Raw genomic sequence first — 27721 nt, 5'->3', positions numbered from 1 at the left:
CTCATGCTCTGTGTCTGTCTCTCAATAATAAATAAATGTTAAAAAAATTATTTTAAAAAAGCCAAATACTTTTCTCACTAATGGAATAAAATCCCTGATTTTATATGACTGAACCTCACATTTACTAATTTTGAAACGAACTAATATACGGAACAGTTCTTAAGAAGCAAAGGAAAAGAGCAGATTTAATGTGGAAAAGTTGGGCCAAAGGGACAGGATGGTTCTGAGTCATCAAACTCTATGGGTTTTCATCTAAAAATTTTTCTTCACGTTTGACTATAAAAGGGAGCGCATCCTGAGAGATTAAACCACTATCCAAATGTGTTTTTCAAAAAGGGAAAAAAGGGAAAAAGTGGCACTCCAACATGGATTTGCACTGAAATATTTCCTACATGAGTAAGTGCTCAACTTGGATGATCTAAACCCCAATAACATTTCATAGATGAAGACACCTTGAGGTCCCTGCATGCCCTTGAGGCTGTGGACACTGCTGCCAATTTAAAGAGGAAAAATATTAAGGGTGTGTAAGGAGTGAGGAAAATTTGCTGTTTTGTGCACAGTTCCTTTAAAGAGTGAGGACTACTTTCTAAATTTATTAAGAGGTTTTTGTCTTTTTTTAAAATAGAGACCATAAAAAGAAGTAGTGTGTGAAGGCACAAAAAAGGGGAACTTGAAATCCAATTGCAATAATTACTCATGCAATTGGCCCCTTTCTCTGTGGCATTATAGAAACATCCTGAGTACCAAAAAGCTTATGCTTTTACAAAAGAGAACTGCCACATCATTGCATGGCACAACTACTGCTTCCTTAGACCTTTCAGGAAATGATCCCCAAGTGGTTTTCACTAGCCCCATAGGGCTTCCTACATTAAAATACAGTGACCAATATTAGCCTACAATAACTGAACTGCAGAGATGAGTTATACTAGTTCCAAATGATTAGTTTTCTGCTCCAAATGATGGGACAAAGTATCCTCTGACGGACATAGTCGGTTTCACAGTGATGGACATACATGTATGGATGATCTGAGGCACAAGCTGTGATTGGTCTTAAGAAAATGAAAGGTGGAATTGGGTTCAACACCCAAATCTCATGGTTTCTGGTCCTTATTCAGCCAAAGCATTGAGCTGCTCCGAGTCCATATTATACACATTTTTGATCTTTCTCAGTTGTCTGGGTGCAGCATGATAAGGAAAACCAGGTATTTGGCTTGATAATAGTATTCAAGGTAGAGGTGCCACACTCATGGTAAGCTTCTCACCACAGGATATCTGAGAGCTGCTGCCAGAGAGGACTGTGGTCCGATAATGATGACTAGAGTTCAGTTTTCAAAATTTTAGGAATAATCTGATCATAGCCTTTCCTTCTTGTTACATTATAGGACAGGAATTTTGAGTATTCAGTCAACAGGTACTCCCAGTAACAGGTGATGTCATCCATCTGCAAGTGGTTCATAATAAACTGGCTTCCCCTAGAGACGAGATTAACAAGAACACTTAAAGCACAGCATTTAATAATACTAATAGCTTACCTCTAAGTGCTTACCTTGTGCCAAGTCCTATTCAGATGCTTTATATGAATTAACTCTTTTGATCTGCAGAGCCAACCCTATAGCCATCATATCCACACACATGCACTTAGCAATAGAACTTAACTTTTTTTCTTAAAAATAAACATATAAAGTGAATTCTTAGAAATTCTGTACTTGTTTAATTACCTGAAAGATTTCAGTCTACTTCTATAAAGGATGGGCTTGGGACATATGTGAATGTGTGTGTTCCCTCTGGAAAGTTTTTTTTTTTTTTTTAAATTTTTTTTTAACGGTTACTTATTTTTGAGAGACTGAGAGAGACAGAGTGTGAGCGGGGGAGGGGCAGAGAGAGAGGGAGACACAGAATCCAAAGCAAGCTCCAGGCTCTGAGCTGTCAGCACAGAGACCGATGCAGGACTTGACCCCACAAACTGTGAGATCATGACCCAAGCCAAAGTCAGATGCTCAACTGACTGAGCCACCCAGGCACCTGCCCCCCAGTAAGTTTTAATTCTGATTATCTCTGTAGAATGAGAACGAAATCCAGATATCACCATGATAACAATAGTCATGTGACTTTAGTTGGGGATGATAAAGTAAAATAGATAAGGAAAAATGAATAGAACTTACCTTTCAGCAATTTCTTGAGCCATGTCATCATTTGCTTTTACAAAATGCAACAGCTCCCTAAAATGGAAAGAATCATTAGTCTCTAAAATATACACTGAGCTAAGAAAGACCACAGACTGAGGTCTATGGTTAATCTCTAGATAGGTGGATAATTGATTATTTCTTTTTTATTTTACCTCATTTTTAAAAATGTTTTATTTATTTTTGAGAGCATACATGCAGGGGAGGGGCAGAGAGAGGAGGACAGAGGATCTGAAGTGGGCTCTGCACTGACAGGAGCAAGCCCAATGTGGGGCTCAAACTCACAAACCACCACATCACGACCTGAACCAAAGTCGAACTCTCAACCAACTGAGCCTCCCTGTTTCTTTTTCCCTGTTTCTTTTCTAAAGCAAAGACATTTGGGTCCTTACAGGACCAAAACAACAACAACAACAACAACAAAAGCCCACACACAGGCTAAAGGCAACCTGTTGTAGATTTGGGACATACTCGAGAAAATAGAGAAATATTCAATGATACACATCAAAAATCAATAGTGAAAAAAAATTACCCTCCTGTCTCTTGCTGTAGCCCCTAGAAGAGGGCCCTGGTCTCATGTTTCTGGGCCCTTTCCATATCTCTTCCTTGTTCCTCCCATCATGTGAGAAAATTGGCCTCAGCTTCAGTGGGGTCAGTTCTCACATATCTGAAAGTCTCTTTGATAATATAACAATATCTAATATCCCTATCTTTAGTCTTTGAGAGATAAGCACTTTTCTACTGTGGACTGCCTGAACATTACATTTCAAACTAGCATTAGAGCACTTTTTCAGATTAAATCTCACATATAGCCTAGTTGACTGGTAGCACTGTATATACAAACCACATAGAAAAAAAAAGCTTTCAGGGCTCCTGGGTGGCTTAGTGAGTTAAGCATCTGCCTTCAGCTCAGGTCACGATCTCACAGTCTGTGAGTTCGAGCCCCTCGTCGGGCTCTGTGCTGACAGCTCAGAACTGGGAGCTTACTTCGGATTCTCTGTCTCCCTCTCTCTCTGCCCATCCTTTGCTTGCTTTCTGTCTCTCAGTCTCTCTCTCAAAAGTAAATAAACATTGAAAAATTCATATAAAAAAAAACTTTCAAGGGAAAAAGTCATCAGTAGTAAATGCCTTAAATGGCTGGGGACTTAGAGGCAGATTGGGGAGTCATTAGGCACTCTGCTTGGGGAGAGCCACTCACTGGACATTGGAGAGATCTGTTTTGACTGGGATATAGTGAACCCATGGCTTCAGTTGTGGATAGAAGAATTCAAGCCACTCATCACCAACATGGAAAACAAGGGAACCACACAGGAAGAGGTGTTTGAACCGGAAACTTGCAGCTACACCTCGAAAATTAAACAGATACCTGGGAAAGAAAGAGCAAAATATATTCAATACTATACGCCTGCTGCCACAAATAGGATCTTTTTCTTCTTATTCCCTCCTCCCCATCTCTCCTTTTATGACCCCTCTCCCTGCCCTTCCTATTTTCAGGTTTCAAGGACACATCTGCATGTCCCTGTGGGTTTCCAGGGGCTACTGGCTGTTTCAGGGAATGTCAGGTGGGGGAGAAAAGAGGATTCTTTCTCCAGACAGACCTAGAGAGGGCCACAAACTGGGTCTAGATAGAGAGATGTAAGGCTCAGATGGAGAGAGTGCCCTACCCTTTCCTATGAGCTTTCCTGGGCCTAATGTCTCTAGTGAGTCATGGCTCTCCAAAGCCTTGTTTTTCCCTGGGGTACCCCACCAAAAGCACCTGCTGTTCCCCTTCTGAACAGAATTCCTCTTCTGAATTCTGGAGAAGAAAACCATGTATACCTAATCAATCTTCAAAGAAATGCCCCCTGGAAAAAAGCTATCTTAGAAAAGAACATGGTCTTTTCAGCATTTCTCATGCATGCACCCCTGTCTCCAACTAGAGTTGCTTCTACCCTAGAGTTCCCACTATGCAGTGTAATCAGCATTCACCTCTCTGAATCCCCCTACTTCCTCTTCCTGACCTGGTTTTACTTGTTCACCTAATCCTTAGTCCTGGCATTGAATTCTAACATTTTAGTTGCATATGCTTTATTCATTTTGAAATGTGAACTTTTATTAATCTGATAAATACTTTAACTTTACCTATTGGTTGGATGGGGTGTAGAGAGAAGGAATCCCATCACTTTGGTTGCTAGCAGAAAGGTCTATGGAGGCAGGGACCATTTTTTAGGGTCTCTGCAGTTCCCATAGAACTCAGGTGAGAACACTGTACACACAGCATGTTCTCAGTAAACAACAACCAGATGAATTAATAGGACTTTCATAAACCCCAGTTGGACCTAGTATTAAAGTTCTCTCCCAAAGTAAAGCTATTCCAAATGTAATAGGGAAACCAAGACTCAGGAGTCCTAGAAGTCTTACTTGTATTTGCAGTGATCCACAAGATGGACATCCTTAGCAGCTGGCTTCCCCAAGGTGTCCTTTAAGCGAAAAGGAAGTTATTAGTATTGAGAGTGGTAGTATTTATTGAAAAGCAGTATGCAGCAAGCATAGTTAAGCATTCCATCAACACGACCTCATTTCATTGTCCTGAATAAACACATTCAGAGGAATTATTATCCCATTTTATACATGAAGAAGCCATGGTCTCGAAAAGTTGAGACTTGCTCAGGGTCACGTGGCCCTAGGTAGAGGAGCAAGGGTTTTAACCTGGGCCTGTCTGATTTTAGAGTTCAAGCTCCCAGAGCCATGTGGATCCTTCTCTGAACTCAGAGATCCTAACCTACAGCACATTTCACTCTGTGTAAAGTATACATATACAAAGGTACAGGTGGTGCTGGTGGGCTCAGAGGTAAAACCCACACACAGATTTTGTTGGGGATGGAAAGTATTTAAAAATAAAAATTCAAACCATTGCCAACGTTTACAGGTGGTAAGATATTTCTTCCAAAAATCCCGATTTCCAACTTTTCTTGTAAAACATAATAGGAAGGTCTGGTAAACTGAGCTCCTATTCCCTTGGCGGCATTGACCAGACCTTTAGCTCTCTCTCCTGCTCACTCCTGTGGCCTCCTGGGGCATCTGAGTTTGAGACCCCCATTTATATCCCAGCTACCTTAGAAAATGGCAAACACTTTGATGAGGGAAACAAGTCTTGTTTGCTTTTGTAGCATCCCACAGTAGAGGCTGTGCTGAATGGATACACTTTTCATATTTTTATTTTTCAACAAAGTTTGTTAGACTTCATTTGCTCCTGTTTGATTACAACTATCACATATTACATCTCAGATACACTTAGTTTTCCCACAAGAAGTTTAAAACTTCTTTTCATATCATCCTCATATGGCATTTGAAAATTTCAAATGAGGACATTTAGGGCTTAAAGTTCTTTGAATAAGGCAAGAAGTCATAGAAGACAGAGATGAACTCCAACCTGAAGGAGCCAGTCATTGCTGGCATTGCCTTAGAATCACTTGGAGAGTTGTAAATAAATTAAGAATATCTTTACATTTTAATTAAGAATATCTTTACGTTTCAAATGCTTGAAAAATACCCAAAGAAGAATATTTATGACATGTGAAAATTACATGAAATTCAAATTTCCATGCCATAAATAAAGTTTTACTAGAACACAGCCAGGCTCATTCATTTACATATTGTCTGTGGCTGCTTTCACACTGTGATGGCAAAGTTGAGTAACTACGACAAGACCATACAATCCACAAAGCCTAAAATATTTACCATATGGCCCTTTCCATAAAAAGTTTGTGTCCTCTGGTTTAAACCTTAAAAGTAGTAAAAAAACAAAAAACAAACAACAACAACAACAACAACAAAACAACAACAAAACAAAACCAAAACTACTACTCATAATATGGCCCAGAAAAGCAATGTGAGTTTGAAAGAATAATTTACATATATGCTAATACTAGTTTGTGGATCTTTCTCTACATTCATCTACCACTAAGAGGAAACCTGATCTGGAATTCTACCCAGGTGACAATGTTCTTTGAGTGAGAATGTTCACTGCTATGGTTCTATTCAGATAATTGTGATTACTTTCATAGATTTCCAGGCTTGGTTTTTGGTGTATTCTGCATCAACAAGTTTTGGGTTTTTCCGAGACAGAAGAATGAGAGGATCCCGTTCTGGACTTGTCCTATAAAAGAAGCATATGACATAAAACATGTGTCCTCCACCATAATACTGTTCCCAATCTCTGAAAACTAAGCTGTAATTGGACCCAATGCAATGACTGTACACATAGATGGATAACTTACTGGTTACAGCAGAGGTGGGGGTGGGGGTGGGGGGGTACTGGGCCCTGTGCATATAGGTGTTCCTGCCTGTTTTCCTGGCCGTTTACCCTTCAGAGATGGGGAGTATTGGGCCCTTCTTTGCTTACATCTAGTCTTTAAGAGGATGTTGTTCTGAACTCTACAGGCATATCCCAGGGAATGAGTTCCCTTTTGGGATGGCTCACGTAGCGTCTATAATCACTAGTACTCACAGCTGTGTGACTAGGTAATCACCCCTCACCAAAATAGCTACATGACCTTTGTTGTGTGTATTTCGTAAAGTCCAGTGTAATATTTAAATTAAAAAGAAAACCAAAGGGCTAAAACCTGTAGAAAAAGTCCTAGTTATGGTCCAAGTAGGAGATGGTCCTGACATTTGAGAGGTCCTGGACAACTCCCCCGGCCCCCCCCCCCCCACCTGCCATGGACCCACTCTCTAGAAAAGCGGACAATCCCTATATAATTTATAGGAAGTCCTAGAACTCTTCAAGTCCACACATGGATCCCAAGTTAAGAAGCTGTGATCTCAAGATCTGAGAATCAAGAGAAGTTGATAAGGACCAGTAAGCAGTGGCTACTGGGCCTATCTACATTCCCAAGTTCACTGCCTCAATAGAGGGTATGATCTCCAACAAGGACTCACCAGGAAAACGACAAGACCCTTCTCCTTTCACGGTCCCTGTTCTGTTCATCTATACAACAGATGGTCTTCATGTATCTACATGGCAGGTACTGTTCTTGGCACTGGGGATGTGGGTCTGAGTAACATGGAGAGGGTCCTTGACCAACATTTCCCTTTCCCTCCTCCCTTTCTTCCCTGCTTCCCTTTCCATTTTCATCAGTCTCAGTCTGTGGTCTCCACCATTATTTGGCAGCCACATGGCCTCATGGAAAAAGGAGTCAGGAGATCTGGTGATGGTTCCTGATCCGCCATTAACTAGCACAGTGACTAGAAGAGGTCCAGGTCAGAAGCTACCCATAGGACACTATAATCTCTTAGGCAAGAGGACAACTCAGCTGTTCTCTTCAACATACACTCAATGCCTAATATACTCATGGCACTCTAAATACCTATTCAATGAATAAATGAATGAACCTTACTTCTTTCAATTCCAATTCAACTAAGAGTGATTTGGGCAAAAAATTTAAATTCTCTGTCCAAAATTCTGTGCTTCTACATTTATTTCTTAGTTATCTTAGTTTTCTCTTTGAACTAGAGATCTTCACACCCTCAAAATTGCTTATATTTTACAAATTTCTTTGTAAAACGTCAGAAAATATAGTCACCTTGATCCTCGGAAATATGCTGTAGAGTTTTTCTTCTTCCATGGCCACTGTGCTGCTGACCTAAAAATAGATTTCAGTTAGTTTCTATGTTTTTCTCTTAACCAAATGAGGACATGTTTTAACCAGTTCTGAAGATTAGTTCAGAGCTTTACATTTTTCATTAAGTCTGACCGAGGCTTTCAAAAGAAAGAGCCCTCAATGACATTGCATTTCCCTTTGTTGTTGCTTCATTCCTTTGGAAATGCTAGCCAATAATATCTACAATCTGTTCCTCCGTTAATAAGTCAACAACATTGAAAGAAAAGTTCCCAGCCCCTAAATGACATGTTTAGAGCTATTTAATGCATACAATGAGGATTTCTTCTCTGCTTTATGTAGAGTGGTGCTATTGATAAACTTAATAGGCAAAGAGACCTGCAGAAAATATCAGAAATTGAATTAAGGGCAAGAAAACAAATCACTCCTTGACCTCGTGTTTTGGATGCATAGGCAGCATCTTTAGAAATGTGTCTGATATTGCAAAGCACCCTGTATTCTTGAAACTGTCCTAAGTGCTCCATGAAACAAAGTCCCTGAAGCTCAGGTCTCAGTACATACTACCATGGCCAGCTTTTCTTGCTGAAGCTGCTAGTTCACAGATGCAGCATTTTTAACTTCCTTTGTAGGGGCCCTGCACAGGGTTGCATGGTGTCTTCCTCTGAGAAATGAGGGGGACAGCTGAATTGGAGTTAATGAGGGATTGCTGGACTATTTACCATAATGGAGAGACTTAGGATATAAACTTTTTAGGTAGAAATACTTTTAAAGACATAAATGTCACATTACTCAGCTTCTCTCAGCTGAGAGCATTGCTCATTTTCGTGGCCTATCTCATAGGTTTTCCTTGCTATACCATCTTTTCCTGATTCTACAATCCAAAGCCAAAACTAGCTCTCATTGTGCCCCATACTCCCTCCCACCGAAACATAAATGCTATACCACTGGGTTATTTTTGTTTACTGGTTTTTTGTTTTTTACTGGAAATATGGTATATGCTCATTATATAAAATTCTTTTTTAAGTTTATTTTATTTATTTGGGGGGGGGGGGGGATGTGAGTAGAGGAGGGGCAGAGAGAGAGAGAGAGAGAGAGAGAGAGAGAGAATCCCAAGTGGGCTCTGCAGTGTTAGCACAGACCCAACATGGGGTTTGATCCCATGAACCATGAGATCATGACCTGAGCTGAAACCAAGAGTTGGACCCTTACCGACTGAGCCACCCAGGAGCCCCTATATAAAATTCGAATGGAAAAGCATAAAATAAAAGTAGAAAAATCATCTGGAACCTCCTGCCCGTAGATAACCATTTTTACCAATTTAACGTCTCAGTGAAGAATTTCCTTCCAATCAAGTCTCCTTATCAGTGGTTCTCAATTGGTGACTTTGCCCCGTTCCCCCAGAAGACATTTGGCCATGATTATAGACATTTTTGATTGTCACTACTGGGGGACTGCTACTGGCATTTAGTGTCATTAAGACACTAATGGGGTGCTGCTAACTATCCTGCAATGCACAGGACAGCCCCCTGCAACAAAGAATGATCCAGCCCAAAATGTCAATACTACCAATATTGAGAAACCTTGCTCTATATAATGCAGATATTTTATATATATTATATATATTATATATTATATATTATATATTATATATTATATATTATATATATACCCATTCTCACAATGCTTGAGGTGGTTTTGTTATCCCTAATTTACAGCTGAGGCTCTTGAGAGGGTAAGCAGTTTGCCCAGAGCCACACAGCTGATAAGAGCCAGAGTTTGAACCCAGAGTCCCTGTTTTTAAGCCCTATGCTACCTTTACTTTGCATTCAGGCACAACATTCCATTTTATAGTCATGTCATAATTCACTTCATTACTTATTCATGGGCTTTTAGGTAGTGTCTAACTCTTTGCTTTAAGAAACAATACTGTAGTGAATATCTTTGTGTACCTACCTTTACATACTTGTCCAATTAACTCTGGGATAAATTCTAGAAGTGAAATGGCTGGGTCAAAGATATATACATTTTATATTTTGATATACATTGCCAAACCACCCAACTAAAAAAGTATCAATTTATACTGAAATTCTGAGTGTAAATTTCCTTGGTCCCTGGGAAAACTGTATTTAATATACACAGACTTGTACCATCTCTGTTTTCTCTCTCCCTCATTCTTTCTACCCACCTACTTACCCCTCAAAAGACCTATGTTAGGACTTTTTTCCCCAGGCAAGTGCTAAAAGTGGCCAACACAGCCTGGGGCTGCCCCAGACCTCTTTTATAACCATCTTCCCTACCTCCTATGACAGTAGAGACATAAATATTTAAAATACAGAAACAGTGAATTCTTCTACAGAGTGAAAAGTAAGTCAATAGGGACAAACTCCCAAAAGATTAGAAAAAATAGCAGGCAGACATCAATGCAGATAAGCAAAGAGATTTTTAAAGTTTCAAAGTAAGAAGTGAAATCACATGGCTAGAGCTTTTGAATGGAGGGCTCTAAAAAATAAAATTATATTTCTGGGGGCACCTGGGTGGCTCAGTCGGTTAAGCGTCTGACTTTGGCTCAGGTCATGATCTTGCGGTTTGTGAGTTCGAGACCCACATCGGGCTCTGTGCTGACAGCTCAGAGCCTGAAGCCTGCTTCGGATTCTGTGTCTCCTTCTCTCTCTGCCCCTCCCCCACTTGTGCTCTGTCTCTCTCTATCAAAAATAAATAGATGCATAAAAAAATCTTTTTTTAAATTACAATTCTGCAATCATGAATAAATTCACCTGAAGAATAAGAGGGGACGATATCAAAAGAAAAATATGTTCTTGTAAGTTTAGATTTTAAAACATAATCTATCTCCCTAAAATAAGCTTAGTGGTTTTCAAGGGAAGAAAAAGAGTACGTAGTGGAGGAACTGGTAACACCTTGACCAGGTGATCAAAATTAATATCTCTAAAGAGTTAAGGATGGGGGCACCTGGGTGGCTCAGTTGGTTAAGCATCCACCTCTGGATTTCAGCTCAGGTCATGATCTCACAGTTTGTGAGACTGAGCTCTGTCAGCACAGAGCCCGGATTCTCTTTCCCTTTCTCTCAGCCCCTCCTCCACACACTCTGCCTCTCTCAAAATAAATAAATAAACATTTAAAAAAAAAAAAAAGAAGAGTTATAGATGGATGCAAAAATCACTTAGGTAAGTATTAAGGCCAGCAATGCATAAGCTGAATCTAATCATGAGGAATAGACAAAACTAAACTGAAGAACATTCTATAATGTATGTGGCCTGTATTCTTCAAAATGTCAGTGTTATGAAAGAGAAAGACAGACTGAAGAGCTGTTCCAGATTACAGGAGACTAAACAGAAATAATAACTAAATGCAACACATGAGCCTGGATTGTATCCTGTACTGGAGGTAGAATGTGCCATACAGGACATTATTGGGATAATTAAGTGTTGTACCAATATTGTTTCCTGAATTTGATAATTGCAGCATGGTTATAAAGGAGAATATCCTTGCTATTAGGAAATACACACTAAAGTATTAGGATGTACAGGGTCATAAGGTATGCAACTTACTCTCAAATAGTCCAGAAAACAAGAAATTATGCATCTATTACACATAGCCTAAAAGTCTATCATAGAAAATAATGAGGTAAATTATTATCCATGCAACGGAATACCATGTAACTAATAAAAATAATGAGGTAGTTTCATATGTACTGACATGGAAAGATCCCTAAAACACACTAAGAAGTGGGGGGAAAAGATGCCGATGTTAGACATACTTCTTTATTTTTATGAGCATATATAGGTTTCATAATCAGAAAAAAAAGGTTGTTTTTAAAGATTTAAAAAACAAAGTAGGGTGCCTGGATGGCTCAGTTGATTAAGTGTCCGACTCAATTTCGGCTCAAGTCATGATCTCACAGTTGTAAGATCGAGCCCTGCATGGGGCTCTACACTGAGCATGGAGCCTCCTTGAGATTCTCTCTCTCCTTCTCACTCGGCCCCTTCCCTGCTTGTTCTCTCTCTCTCTGTCTCTAAAAAGAAAGAAAGAAAGAAAGAAAGAAAGAAAGAAAGAAAGAAAGAAAAAGAGAAAGAAGAAAGAAAGAAAGAAAGAAAGAAAGAAAGAAAGAAAGAAAGAAAAGAGAAAAAACAAAATAGATGGATAGCAGGTAGAAAAAGAGCTACAAAAAAGAAGAGTGTAAAAAGTGTATTTGCAAGTACCTGAAAAAAAAAAAAAAAGGATTAGATAACTAAAGCCAAGAATAACTTGAAGAAAAACAGGTTAAAAAACTTGTTATTTTTCCCTCTGGAGAGGATGGGTAAGGTTAATTGGTAATATGGAGAAGATAATGCACTTGGATACCAGGACTTCAGGCTTAAAATGGTTCCTGACGTTGACCAAGTCACTCAACCCCTGAAATAAAGAGTTGGAAAGGACAATTTCCAGTTCTAGTTCTGTGAAGTATGAGACCAAGGTATTTTACAAAATCATTTTCAAAGTACACCTACCAGATAACAGACTCATTTTTTACCTGGTGGCTCTAACCGCCATTGAGGACTTCAGCCCTATGTGTTTCTTTAGAAAAGGGACATTCTTTTCACCCCCTTTGAATCTCCAGCCACACATGGTACAGGTGATAGATATTTGTGGAAATGAAGTTAAATTAAATTTTTGCTTCCTCAATGGACCTGAGAGAGGACCTATAAAGACTGTATTTCTTGGGGCGCCTGGGTGGCGCAGTCGGTTAAGCGTCCGACTTCAGCCAGGTCACGATCTCACGGTCCATGAGTTCGAGCCCCGCGTCAGGCTCTGGGCTGATGGCTCAGAGCCTGGAGCCTGTTTCTGATTCTGTGTCTCCCTCTCTCTCTGCCCCTCCCCCGTTCATGCTATGTCTCTCTCTGTCCCAAAAATAAATAAAAAACGTTGAAAAAAAAAAATTTGAAAAAAAAAAAGAAAAAAAAAAAAAAAGACTGTATTTCTTCTAGAAGTTTTCTAATTAGGTATCAATGTTGTTTAAATCATAAATGCAAAATGTAGCTAGGTAAGAAATACCTATAGCTTGGATGACATGGACAATCTAAATTCTGAAATGACATCAGATAGACTCAACAGCCCAAGTATGTCTCAGTTGTGAATCAGGAGAATCTGGAATAAGTTTGTACTTGAGATAATTATGGGACAATATGTCCTCCCCATCTCCACCTTAAGGACTTAGCTCTAAGTTATAAAGTACATTTATGTTCCTCCTAGTAATTTTCTATTCTCCCCCACAACATGGTCATTCACTTTTTTCAAATTATGAAAGTAATTCACTCTTATTTGGAGAATCTTAAAAATACAGAAAAATTTAAAGAAGAAAAGAAAAGGCTCCTATACTCCTTTCCCCAAAGGCATTACTGATACTTTAGGGTAGGCTCTGCTCTTTTCCTATGGATGGGTAAATATTTTATACACACACAAAATTGCTTATGCTATAGTTTTTCTTTTGTTTTTAACTTAAACAAACATTAGTTTATTTCAAGAAGACCTACAAAGAAGGACAAATAAAACCTCTCTAAAGGACCTACCTTACCAGATCTTCTCTGAAGAGGTCCCACCGTCCAAGACCTGTAGGATAAATTGGCCAAACAGCAGGACCCCCTTCCCAAAATGTCCAAGCAGGATACATAATATCATGGTACTCTGATGTCTTCAACAGAAACAGAAAGGTTGTTCTACATCAGTCTCAGAACAGAGAGAGAAGAATTAAACTACAGTCATGCCACAGGATCTGGACAAAAGTCTTGCTCTAGTATTAAATTGCCAAAAATATATTTTCCCTTGTCTGCAAAGTCTGGACTCTAGACATTAAAAGAGAAAAATGACCATGGGTTAAAAATCATGGGCTCACTGAATCCCAGAATTTAAAATCTCATTAAAGGTCAACTTTTTCAGTTACCCAAAGTTCTATTTGTTAGGGTTTTTAGTTTAAGGAAATAAAATACCTAACTCTGAATCATCACACAGCTCTCTTATCTTTTAACTGCTATTACATTTGGAGTATATACTGTCTTACCAGTTCCTGATTATTTCCTAGATGGATCTTTTGAGAGCAAGAATCACAATTAAATGGTTAAAATGGTAGGGGCTCTTGAAACAGATCATCTGGGTTTGAATGCTGACTCAAAATGCTGACTCTACTTCTTTCCAACTCTAGGCAAGTTACTTAATTTTTCTATGCCTGCTTTATCTTTATGATGGGAGAAATAATACCAATAATGTTACCTATCTAATGGGCTTACTAAATGAGTTAGTACATGTGAAAAGCTTAGACCAGTGTTTGGTACATAGTAAGTACTCAGTAAGTGTTCATTAGTGTTATCTAATACTGTGGTACTGTTGAGCTCACCCTGGTTGGTCAATAAATTATTGATTATTTGTTGATCAGGACCAGAAGTGCTGATGGGCAGAATGGGAGAAAGGGATATTATCCCACATCTTTTGAAAAAAGTTTTAAATCATTTGTTCTCTTTTTATGATTACTTCTGTTAAAACTCTGGCCTGATAAACCTCTAACTCTTCAGTAGTTTCACTGGAATTACACATGCAATATGCTGTTTGCCTTTCTCAAATACTTTTGAAAAATGGTACATGATTCATAAAGCAGCTCAGACATAACAGCTGCTCAATAGAAGCTGTACAATTACTATAAAGTTGAAAGACTAAAAGCTTTCTCTTGGAAATTAGAAGTCACTGGCTTAGAAACAAAAAGAGAAGATGAAAAGAAAGTATACTGATTGTTATATTTTACCATACACAGAAACAACAAATAGATAACAAGCATAAAGTCCTTACTGACTTACATGGGAGCTTCTATCTGTTCTTCTGGGAGGGTTTCATGACAAACAAGAAAACCAAGCATTTTTGAGAAATGAGGCTAAATCATGGGAAATGCAACACAAATGTGGCCTCAGCCCATTTGCAACACAGTAAATACACAAGTCTACAGAGAAAGTAAACTGTGATAAAGAAAAAGTGGAGATAAAAGGTCCCTCTGGAGAAATCACATCAGAGATGGTGCTCCTTTTCTCAAAGTCCATCGGGTTTTCCTAAACCCTCCCTTCCCCCATAGAATCTTCCACCCATTCTCTTCTAGCCCTCCCACCCCACCCCTAAATGTGGCCATACCTAGTCTCAAGGGAACCAAGGCCCATCCCTTCCAATACACATTTGCAACAACCTGGGCACTGAGAAGATATTAACTATCTCAAATTCTTCAAGTCCACAGGTGTGAACTAGTACTCCTATTCCTCCATAACTAGACTCAAAGCTCACCCTCTCACATATTCCTCTTGGATATCCCAGACCTATCCCCTCAATGTACTGCTTCAGCACAAACTGTGTGGAGTTATCTACCACCTTCAGCTTCATTGTTAGCCATGCTGGGCCCCTGGGATACACTGACAGGACTACACACACACACACACACACACACACACATATGGGACTTCAACAAATAGTTTTTTTTGTTGTTTTTTTTTTTTTTAATTTTTTTTTAACGTTTATTTATTTTTGAGACAGAGAGAGACACAGCATGAACGGGGGAGGGGCAGAGAGAGAGGGAGACACAGAATCGGAAGCAAGCTCCAGGCTCTGAGCCATCAGCCCAGAGCCCGACGCGGGGCTCGAACTCGCGGACCGCGAGATCGTGACCTGAGCTGAAGTTGGACGCTTAACCGACTGAGCCACCCAGGCGCCCCAACAAATAGTTTTTGAATGAAGGTGTTCTCTAACTCCAAGCCCATGAGCTATTTTGAGCCACTCTCTCCCTATGTTCTGTAGGATCTCTAAACCTTTCCTTCAATGTCCTATCAGTTCTTTAGGCGTCCATTATTCTCTCCCCTTCATCCCTAGACCTATAGACACTTAAGCAATCTTTTTACCCATTTCCTCAGTCTTATTGCTCAGCCACTGTGAAGCTAAGAGGGACACAGGCCAATTCCTGGACCTCAGGCGTCACCCTCACCATTACCCAGCAGATTCTGTCATAGGACAATCATCTCCCACTCATACTCTAGAGGAACACCTCCCATCTCCCCATACATCTCTCCCTATACTTACCTTACTGAAGGAGAAGACTGGAATGGCAGGCTCCATCCATTTAGGAACCTGAGGATAATCTCGTACATTGATCACCATTTCCATGTCAGGGAGGCGTCCGATAACTTCCAAAATAAAGTGTTCAACACCACTACACCTGTCAACCAGAAATACCACATATTCACCAGATCAGTGCCTACTATAGGACAAGACATGGTCCCATTCACACTTTGAAAGCCCGTGTTCAGATCGTCAGCCTTCTGCAAAGTTTCCTGAAAGCAATGCTTCTAAAAGGACTTTTCTACTCTCTTATATTGTGCAAGGCATCTTTCCTAGCTAAACTGCTCCAGCTTACAACACTTCATGAAGTTTTCCAGTTAGATCATAAGTCTGAAAGATGTATTATTGCTACTCCTACCACTTTTCCTCTATTCATCCCTAGTTTTTAAAAATTTCCTCTTTAGTTTAATTAGTAAGCAAGATACAAATTTTGATAGTAACCAGAAAAAGCTAATTCTCTAAGTGTGTCCCTAGGGCTTTGCCTCTCACAATGACATTATATTTATATCCACCATAATTAAGTTTCATAATTTAGGAGGAAAGATAGGAAAACTTTTATTGCCTTTGAGTTGAATACTTCAGAACACTATCAAAATCAGTTTTGCAAGCCAGAAAGAATGTTACGTACACAATCACAAAGACTGTAATACAGGCATACTTGAGAGATACTGTAGGTTTGGTTCCAGACCATCACAATAAAGCAAATATGGCAATAACGCAAGTCAAGAGAATTTTGGGGTTCCCAAGTACAATAAAATTTATGTTTATACTATACTGTGGTCTATTAAGTGTGCAATAATAGTATTATGTCTAAGAAAACAATGTGCATATCTTAATTAAAGACACTTTATTGATAAAAAATGCTAAGAATCATGAGCTTTCAGCAAGTTGTGATTACTGATCACAAATCACCATAACAAATATAATAATAATAAAGTTTGAAACATTGAGAAAATTGTTCCAAAATATGACCCAGAGATGTGAAGTGAGCAAATGCTGTTGGAAAAATGGCACCAATAAACTTGTTAGATGCAGGGTTGCCACAAACCTTCAATTTATTAAAAAAATGCAGTATCTGCAAAAGGCAATAAAGTGAAGCCAAATAAAACAAGGTTTGCCTGTATACTTTTCTGGCTGGACTCCCCAGGAATCCTCAGAGAAACTCTGGAAAGAGACGATACACTGGCAGATTAGCTTTTCTGCCCCATCCCTTGAGGTCCTGACCACCACTATCCTGGAGGGAACATTCCAAGGTTTGACCAAAATTTTCCAGTAGCATATAAATGACTGATTCATAAAATTGATTTATATAGAGAGAGGTAACTGCAAAAAATACCAATGATTGATAAACGAAAGAAAAGATGCTCAACTGTATTAAAGAGTGTCCCAGAAGCACCTGGGTGGCTCAGTTGGTTAAGCGTCCAACTCTTGATTTTGGCTCAGGTCATGATCTCATGGTTCATGAGACTGAGCCCTACATTGAGCTCCATGTGTGTGTGGAGCCTTTAAGATTCTCTCTGTCCCTCCCTCTGCCCCTCCCTTGCTCCCCAAAACCCAAACTTATAAAAACAGAGAATGAAATGGTGGTCACCAAGGGATAGGGGGAACAGGACAGATGCTGCTTAAGGGTACAAACTTACAACAAGTAGTGAATATGCCCTAGAGATCTAATGCACAGTATAGTGAATATAGACAACAATACTGTATTATAATCAAACTTGCTAAAAAACCAAAATTTAATTATTCCAACTACTAAAACAAAAGGATAATTATGTAATTAGTGCTACAATGGCAATCATATATAAATGTGTCAGATTAACATGTTGTGTACCTTAAATGTATATGTTATATGTCAAATATATTTCAATTAAAAATTTATTTTAAAAAATTTTTTTTAATGTTTTATTTATTTTTGAGACAGAGAGAGACAGAGCATGAACGGGGGAGGGTCAGAGAGAGAGGAGACACAGAATCTGAAGCAGGCTCCAGACTGAGCTGTCAGCACAGAGCCCGACGTGGGGCTCGAACTCATGGACCGTGAGATCATGACCTGAGCCGAAGTTGGACGCTTAACCGACTGAGCCACCCAGGTGCCCCTCAATTAAAAATTTAAAAACAAAGTATCACTATGACAAAAAAAAAAGTGCTGTTGAAGCTAGGTGCTAGTCTTCACCAATCAGACTGACAAAGATCAGAGTCCAATAATACACAGTATTGATGAAAGTATGAGGTCTATTCTGAGCATGTAATACAAGGGTGGTGGAAGTGAAAATAGGCACAACTTTGGGATGGCTGGCTGGCTCACTGGGTGTCATGGGTTCAAGCCCCATGTTGGGTGTAGAGATTACTTACAAAACGAAAAAGAAAAAGTATATAAAAGAAGAAAATAGGCACAACTCCTTTGGAAGACAGTCTGCTTCTATTCATCAAGATTTAAAAAACACATTAGTTGGCCTACTAATCCTACTTGTAGGAATTGAGCCTGCAGATATAATTACATGAGTACTCAAAGGTTTAAGTTCACTACAGCGTTGTTTACATGTGTTGAAATTCAAAGGGGAATGGTGGAGAATAATTTAAATGTCCTTTGATAAAGGGCTGAATAAAGAAATCCACACAATGGATTAGTATGCAGCCATGGAATAGTGAGATATACTCTATGTACTCATAAGGAACAATTTAAAAATATGTTATATGAAAAAGAAAAGTAAGTTGCAGAACAGAAGATACACATGTTCTATTTTGTTGATGAGTCTAGACAACTGTATATGCATAAACTATTTCTAGAAGGATATGCAAGAAACTTGTAATTGTGGTTGTCTTTTGAGAGGAGGACTCAGGGACTAGAGGTTTGGGGGTTGAAGGTAGTAGAGAAACTTCCATTTCCTTGTTCATATTTTCAGGTTATCTAAATATTTTACCATGTGCAAGGAACAGTCCTTTGATGATAAAATAAACAAATAGAACTAGTTAGAAGTTTAAAACATATAATGTTGCTATACATTTACATTTAACAGCTAAAACATTTTGTTTTCTTTCATGTTCAGCTTTTAAAATAGCACTCTTTCACATACTGTATAATGCCGTTTATGATTCCTTTTATATAAAACTCTAGGAAATGATCTATAATGACAGAAAGCAGATCAGTGGATGCCTGAGAATAGGGGTAAAAGGACAGCATGGCAGGGAGGGGTAGGAGAGAAGGATTGCAAAGAGGCACAAAGAAATTTTTGGGAGTGACAGATACATTCATTATCTTGGTGTATACATACAGCAAAACTTATCAAATTATAATTGTATTAAAAAGAATAAAATACCAAAAAAAGGAATAAAATATCTAGTCATAAATTTAACTAATGAGATAGAAGACCTGTACTCTGAAAACTGTAAGACATTGATGGAAGAAATTTAAGATGACACAAATCAATGGAAAAATATACCATGCTCATTGATTGGAAAAATTAATATTGGTAAAATCTCCATGCTACCCAAATCTACAGATTCAATGCCACTATCAAAATACCAATAGCATTTTTCACAGAACAAGGACAGATAATCCTAACATTTATATGGAACCACAAAAGACCCTTAATAGCCAAAGCAATCTTGAGAAGGAAGAACAAAGTTGGAGGTATCACAAGCCCAGGTTTCAAACTATACTACAAAGCAATAATAATCAAAACAGTATGGTACTGGCACAAAAATAGGCACACAGATCACTAGAACAGAATAGATAGCCTAGAAATAAACCCACGCTTGTATGGTCACTTAATCTTTAACAGAGGAGACAAGAATATACAATGGAGAAAAAAATAACCTCTTCAAGAAATGGTGTTGGGAAAACTGGACAGCTACACACAAAAGAATAAAACTGGACCACCTTCTTACACCATATACAAAAACAAACTCAAAATGGATTAAAGACCTGGGCGAAAGGCCTGAAACCATGAAACTCCTGAAAGAAAACATAGGCAGTAAACTCTTGGACACTGGTTTTAGCAATATTTTTTTAGATCTGTCTCCTCAGGCAAGGGCAACAAATGCAAAAATAAGCAATTGGGACTACATCAAACTAAAAAGCTTTTTCACAGTGAAAGACACCATCAACAAAACAAAAAGCAACATACTGAATGGGAGAAGATATTTGCAAAATATCTGGTAAAGGGTAAATATCAAAAATATATAAAGAACTCATTCAACTCAACACCAAAAGACAAATAATCCAATGAAACAATGGGCATAGACATGAATAGACACTTTCCAAAGAAGATGTACAGATGTCCAACAGACACATGAAAAGATACTCAACATTACTAATCATCAGGGAAATGCAAATCAGAACCATAGTGAGATATCATCACCAGTCAGAATGGCTATTATCAAAAAGATAAGAAATATTAGGGGCACCTGGGTGGCTCAGTTGGTTAAGCATCCAACTTTGGCTCAGGTCATGATCTCACAATTTGTGGGTTGAAGCCCTGTGCCGGGCTCTGTGCTGACAGCTCAGAGCTTTGAGCCTGCTTCAGATTCTGTGTCCCCGTCTCTCTCTTCCCCTTCCCTACTTGTGCTCTGTCTCTTTGTCTCTCAAAAATAAATAAACATAAAAAAAATTTCTGGGGCACCTGGGTGGCCCAGTTGGTTGAGCGTCCAACTTCGGCTCAGATCATGATCTCACTGCTTGTGAGTTCAAGCCCTGCATCGGGCTCTGTGCTGACAGCTCAGAGCCTGGAGCCTGCTTTGGGTTCTGTGTTTCCCTCTCTGCCCCTCTCCTGTTCATGCTCTGTCTCTCTTATGTTTTATTTTATATAAAATAAAACATAAAAAAATAAAATAAAAATAATTTAAAAAACATTAAAATTTTTTTTAAGTATTAAATAAATAAGAAATAATAATTGTTGGAAAGAAAGGATATGAAGAGAACCCTCATGCACTGTTGGTGGGAATGCAAACTGGTGTAGCCACTGTGGAAAACATTATGGAGGTTCCTCAAAAAATTAAAAATGGAAATACCTATGATTTGGTAATTTCACTTCTGAGTATTTACCCAAGGAAAACAAAAATACTAATTTGAAAAGATATATACACCCTTGTGTTTACTGCAGCATTATTTATAACACTACATATGGAAGCAACTTAAGTGTCCATTGATAGATGACTCGATAAGATATAATATATATATACACATATATATATATAATACATATATCTACATGTATATAATGGAGTGAATATACATAATGGAATGAATATATATATGTACATATATATATAATGGAATGAATGAATATATATGTAATTAAATGAATGAATACATATGTGTGTGTGTATATATATATATATAATATATATATATAATGGAATATATATATTCCATTATATATATATCATTATATATAACATTATATAACATTATATATATATATATAACAATATGTAACATTATATATATATATATATATATATATATATATATATATATATAATGGAATATTAGCCATAAAAAAGAATGAGATCTTGCCATTTGCAACAACATGGATGGACCTAGAAGTTATTATGCTAAATGAAATAAGTCAGACAGAGAAATACAAATACCATATATAAAAAACCTTAATAAATAAAAATAAATAAAACCTTATGATTTCACTTACATGTGGAATCTAAAAAACAAAACACATGAATAAACAAACAAAAAGCAGAAACAGACCCATAAATACAGAGAACAAACTGATGGTTGCCAAAGCAGAAAGATGTGAGGGGATGGGCAGAATGGATGAAGGTGGGTAGGAGATACAGGCTTCCAACTATGGAATAAATAAGTCATGAGGATAAAAGGTACAGCATAGGAAATACAGTCAATGGTATTGTAATAGTGTTGTATGGTTACAGATAGTAACTACACTTGTGGCAAGCATAGCATAGCATAGCATATAGAATTGTCCAGAATCACTATGTTATTCACCTGTTACTAACGTAACATTGTATGTCAACTGTACTTCAATAAAAAAAAGTCAGGAAGATGAAAAGTATAGCATAGGGAATATAGTCAGTAATATTATAATAACATTGTATGGTGACAGGTGGTACCTACATATATTATGGTAAGCATTTTACGATGAATATACATGTTGAATCACTATGTTGTACACTTGAAACTAATATAATATTGTATGTCAACTATACTTCAATTAAAAATTAATTTTTTAAAAAGATAATGAACACAAAAAACTTACCAAGTTGTATACTTTAAATATGTGCAGTTTAGGGAAACCAAAGCAAAAATAAACTATTGGGACCTCATCAAAATAAAAACCTTCTGCACAGTGAAGGAAACAATCAGCAAAACTAAAAGGCAACTGACAGAATGGGAGAAGATATGTGCAAATGACATATCAGATAAAGGGTTAGTATCCAAAATCTATAGAGAACTTACCAAACCCAACACCCAAAAAACAAATAATCCAGTGAAGAAATGGGCAAAAGACATGAATAGACACTTCTCCAAAGAAGACATCCAGATGGCCAACCGACAAATGAAAAAATGCTCAACATCACTCATCATCTGAGAAATACAAATCAAAACCACAATGAAATACCACCTCACACCTGTCAGAATGGCTAACATTAACAACTCAGGCAACAACAGATGTTGGCGAGGATGTGGAGAAAGAGGATCTCTTTTGCACTGCTGGTGGGAATGCAAATTGGTGCAGCCACTCTGGAAAACAGTATGGAGGTTCCTCAAAAAATTAAAACTAGAACTACCCTACAACCCAGGAACTACAGTACTAGGTATTTATCCAAGGGATACAGGTATGCTGTTTCGAAGGGACACATGCACCCCAATGTTTATAGCAACACTATCAACAATAGCCAAAGTATGGAAAGAGCCCAAATGTCCATTGATGGATGAATGGATAAAGAAGATATGGTATATATATACAACAGAGTATTACTTAGCAATCAAAAAGAATGAAATCTTGCCATTTGCAACTATGTGGATGGAAATAGAGGGTAAGTGAAATTAGTCAGATAAATATCATATGACTTCACTCATATGAGGACTTTAAGATACAAAACAGATGAACATAAAGGAAGGGAAGCAGAAATAGTATAAAACAGGGAGGGGGATAAAACATAAGAGACTCTTAAATACAGAGAACAGAGGGTTGCTGGAGGGGTTGTGGGAGGGGGGATGGGCTAAATGGGTAAGGGGTTTAAGGAATCTACTCCTGAAATCATTGTTGTACCATGTGGTAACTTGAATGTAAATTATAAAAAAATAAATAAATTATAGAAAAAATTAATATGTGCAGCTTATATCAGCCACACTTCACTAAAACTATTATTTTAAAAATATCATTATTCTCCATCTTTGAAATGACATGTCTCCAGTCATTTAATTAGATGGTGCTCTGTTTCCTCAGCAAAATCTCTCAGCTCATCCTTGAAATGCTGAGTTTATATTTTACTTTGTTCACAATAAAGTTTTTTAAATGCAATCTGGGCTTCTCCAACTGGGTGATTTAAAATTATCCAGACCTAGAAAGATACTGTTTTTGGCTAGATGGGAATCAAAGATATTATTCAACTGTATCCATTTCATTAAGGACACTGGTTCTGAATATTTCATTTTGTTTCTTCTTTGCCCAACTCTCTTTTCTTAGTTGTGTATGTAGTTGAGACAGGGAACTTTCCATGCATTAGAAATATAACTATTTTATTGTCAATGAAAGGTCCTATGCTCCCTTAAGAACATTTCTAACAGCTCATGATTCTTACCAAAATGTTCTGAGGTCTGGAATGAGAGGTATGTGCCTTTCAGAAACTTTGAGAGTATTTTATTTCATTTGGAAATTGCTCATCTAACTATTAAACATTAGTTAAGCCTTCAAAGTCTAATAATGTCTATATTCATATTTTCTTTCTCATTTGTAGAAATTAGAAATTCTTCTATACTCATAATTTGTAAAGTTGCTATTACTGTCCCAAGTAATGAAACAAATGTCTGTTTAAAATACTTAAATAATTTTCCCCATTACCAGCTTATTTACCCCTAACACTTGATAACAAAAGTGTAATTGTGATTACTTCATGGTAATGGGATTTTAAGTGATCTTTATTTTCTTTTTTGTTGTTGTTTTTACATATTTTTGACAACCAAAATGCAGTAATTTATAATAAAGTTGTTATTAAGAATAATTCCTTATGTCCACACGGATGCATGTTATTTGCAATACTGCTCATATACTTTCCTTTTAATGACAGAATAGAGATTGTTTAGAAAGATCTTAGGCTGAGAATACCATGGCCTCTGATTTTTGTACTTTGTAATTTTATAAAGATTTGAGTTCAAAAAAAAAAAAAAAAAAGACTCCTAAAAGGGAGGTTTCTTATTTGTTGTATAAACATGTAATGCTACCTAAGTCCAACTTCCAGGCTTAGTCCATGACCCTCCCTGCTCATCCCCAGCCCTCAGCCCACTGATATGTTACCTCAACCATCACACCTGAATTCCTGGCTAGTGTAGCCTGTGTAATCTGCAGCCTCAGTTATTCTTGACTTTCCACCACCTTTCTTCAAATACTCAGTATCTAGAACAATACTTGACCCATGAAAAACACTCAATCCTTCTCCTTCTTCAGCCCAGCTCAGTCCTGCTAGGTCTCATCAGCCTGTGCCCTGCAGCATCCATATCTGGTGGATGATGAGAAGGGTAGAACCATAGCCAGTACAACCAGTGATTGTGCCCAAGCCTCAAGAAGAGAGAGGAGACAGACTTTAATATAGGAGAAAGGGGGGCAGGAGTTGGAAAGAAAAATCCTCAGGCAGGAAGAGTTTGTCACTATTTTGCAGTCCCTCTGAAATATGAGGAGAGATTCACCTGTGGGGCCCTCTAATTAACTCCTCTCTAAGAACAGTATCAAATAAGCCCATATATAAGAAGGTCAGAAGATATATTTACCTCATAGCTCTTACCTCGAGGGGAACATGCAGTCATTTTCTCTGTATAATCTGTTCTTAATAATCTGATAGTGGGTCCCCAGTTTCCGTCTGACTACCTCTGCCATCATCTTCCTGGAGATACCTCCTCGGAAAGGAGTTAGATCCTCTTCTATGACACTGAAAGAATGTGGATCGTCAAGGATAGCAGGTCAAAAAGTGGTACCATTCCACCTACTTCCTATCTATGGGTTTAGGTTTAGTATTAGAAAATACAGTAAGCCAGGGAAAGAATGGAGGACAAGAATGAGCAACCTTTCCATAGGTAATCTAAAGTAAAACAACAAAGAGGAAAAAGCAAGTCAATTTCTCTTCTTCCTCTCTGGATCTGGATTGCCCCTTCCTTACTTGATGCACATTCACCTTTAATAGGCATACAACACCTGTGTCCTCCCAGTGACTGCAGTCCCACTGACCTCCCCTTCTCCAAATCCTGCAGAACATAGGATTTATGCCTTATAGTCTGACACTGTCTGATGCCCTTGGTCTCAGACTGACTGCCTTGTTCTGTCTGGCACCCATTCACCACACATACTCTAGCAGCCTGACAGCAGTGACCGGAAAGTACAGTATTTTGTATCCCTTTTAAAGTTCAATACATAGATTTTAATAAGTATCATAAGCATCAGGTTAATTTTTTGAGGAGTCATAGAATAACAAAACGGGGAGCTAAAGGACCCTGTTTTTTTTTAGCTGATGAGGAATCTGACACCCAGAGAAGTTAAGTGACTTGCCACAGAGATAATTAGTGGGAAATCTGTGACTAGAACCAAAGACTGCTTTTAAAGTAATCTTTCTACCATACTACCCTCTCAGCCATAATTTTTACACTTTAAAAAAAACCAACAGGAAACTTGATGATTAGCCTCATTTATAAATATGTTCATTCCTCCGACAATATTTATTGAGTACTTATTGAGGGCCAGCACCAGGGATGCAACACTGAGTAAGACATTGGCCTTGACCTCAAGAAGCTTTCAGTCCAATGGGGAACACAGACAACTATGTGTGCTAACTCCAAGGAGTAAGTAGCGTTGCTGAGACCACCTGGGCTTCTCCTATCCCAGGGCCTTTTTGTTCCCTAGAAATAGGAAACCCACCACAGGAACATTGTCTTTTATCAAGGCGTACTTGGCTCTCTGATTACTGTAATCCAGGTCTCTTGGGGATATTAGGGGAATTCTTGTGACAAGTACTAAACTCTCAAAGACACATCAAAGAAAAGAACTCACCCATGGTAGCAGCTGCAGTTTTGACTTGAACATGGTTCATAATTTTCCAAAGACCTGTTAATTTGGTCAATAAATACTTTCCATTTTGAACCTTCAAGAAGTGAAGTAAATGAGAGTTAACAAAATATCCTGAGCATTCTCATTTGCTACCGGCAGGCATGCCGAACCAACTTCTGACACCCCTTCCCATTCCACTGGTGGAAAGGAAACGCCAGGAAGGATTCATTCTATAACTCTCCAGCACTCATGTCAAGTCTGCTCCTCTACTTGGGCTGTCAGGTGTCCAAGAAATTGGAAAATGTCCAAGTTCAACGCCTGGCACTCAGATAGCTATGAATAAACTGGGAACACGTATTCTCACCTTTTACTAATCAAAGTGAACCCTATAAAGAGGATTAATTAAAAGCCAAATACATTAATTAACTCTCCCTTCATCTCTCCGTCAATTCACTAAGAACCACACACACACGCAGAGAGAGAGAGAGAGAGAGAGAGAGAGAGAGAGAGAGAGATGAATTATTTCCCAGTGTGTTTAAGGGAGGAACAGTGTAGCCAAGCGCGGGCGACACTGGCTGTAAGTGAACTGGAGAATTCCCTCTCCACCTCGCTATCCTAATTCCGAAAAACAGGTTACTCTCCAGGGTCCTGGGCAATAGAAGCAGCGCCAGACACCCAGAAGTTCTCACTCTCCGCTCCAAGGCGCCCCCGTGCCCTCTGCCCAGCTAAGCGCTCCAGCGGCCACAGCATCAGCCGGCCTCCGGCCGCCTCAGGGAACCGGGGCGGGGGGGGGGGGGGGGGGGGGGCCGGGAAAGCACCTCTGGACCGGGCCAGACCCCGAGCCTCAGCGGCAGTCTCGGCCCCGCCCGGAGCCCACCTGACTCCTTCTGGCGGCCCAGCACTGGGGGCAGTAATAGCAACAGCAGCCACAGCAGGAGCTGCGGGCGCTCCCACCGCTCCATCACCCGCAGCCCACTGCAGAGTCCCAGCCACGGCGCCGGCGGAAGCACGGCCCCGCACAAAGATGGCCGTGGGTGCTGCACCACGTGGGCGGAGGGCCGCCCCGCACAGAGATGGCCGCGCACCACTCTGCCTCCCCGCCCCCAAGTCCCGGCCTGCGGCAGAGTTTCTTAGGGAGTACCGCTCTGGGACTTTAGCCGAGTGCTGCGGTGGAGGCGTGTGCGTAGTCCCGGCTCGTTTGTTCCGAGCCAAGCTGTATAGTTAGCAGCTGCTTCATGTCGCCGGGTGTAGTGAAAGTTTCAAAATGTATCTTTCTCTCCCTTTGTCTCTTCCTCACTTTTTCTCATACAATCGAAGCCCAGGAGAGAATGAATAAATGGCATCCCCTGGGAAAATAAGTCTAATAATGGTAATTCCTTACATTCTGTAGCATATTTAAAACACCTTATTCTCTGCAGCCAGAAAACTGAAGATCAGAGGCTGTTTCTTGCCCACAGCTTTATAGTTAGTGGTACAACATAGGCTAGAAGTTTTTGCATGAGATCAAACTCTTTTTTTTAATTTATTTATTTTTTTTTTTATTTTTGAGAGAGCAAGAGAGAGCGCGAGAGTC

The 27721-nt window shown here is 38.9% G+C and overlaps 1 protein-coding gene across 1 annotated transcript; it reads right to left on the bottom strand.

Annotated features, from left to right (window-relative positions):
• Window positions 1-28: 28 nt before the first annotated feature.
• Window positions 29-27173, bottom strand: POGLUT1 (protein O-glucosyltransferase 1). The gene is made up of 11 exons (XM_060639912.2): window positions 27026-27173; window positions 26152-26242; window positions 24896-25039; window positions 15881-16016; window positions 13348-13469; window positions 7748-7807; window positions 6222-6321; window positions 4584-4642; window positions 3382-3549; window positions 2163-2219; window positions 29-1472 (listed from the first exon to the last, which is right to left on the bottom strand). The coding sequence occupies exons 1-11, from the start codon at window positions 27108-27110 to the stop codon at window positions 1316-1318; spliced, it is 1179 nt and encodes a 392-aa protein (XP_060495895.1). The 5' UTR covers window positions 27111-27173; the 3' UTR covers window positions 29-1315.
• Between the last annotated feature and the right edge of the window lie 548 nt (window positions 27174-27721).

Source organism: Panthera onca, chromosome C2 (assembly GCF_046562875.1).
Source record: "Panthera onca isolate mPanOnc1 chromosome C2, mPanOnc1 haplotype 2, whole genome shotgun sequence".
NCBI lineage: Eukaryota > Metazoa > Chordata > Mammalia > Carnivora > Felidae > Panthera > Panthera onca.
Note: the sequence above shows the minus strand (reverse complement) of the source record. Positions and strands in the feature narration are given on the sequence as shown.

Excerpts from the sequence above, each read along its gene's own strand:
- POGLUT1 (XM_060639912.2), bottom strand. The coding sequence starts at position 27,110 with ATGGAGCGGTGGGAGCGCCCGCAGCTCCTGCTGTGGCTGCTGTTGCTA. Across the intron at positions 16,017-24,895 it reads GACTGCATGTTCCCCTCGAG|GTGTAGTGGTGTTGAACACT; the intron begins GTAAGAGCTATG and ends TCTGGTTGACAG. Across the intron at positions 7,808-13,347 it reads TTCAGAGAAGATCTGGTAAG|GTCAGCAGCACAGTGGCCAT; the intron begins GTAGGTCCTTTA and ends ATCTATTTTTAG.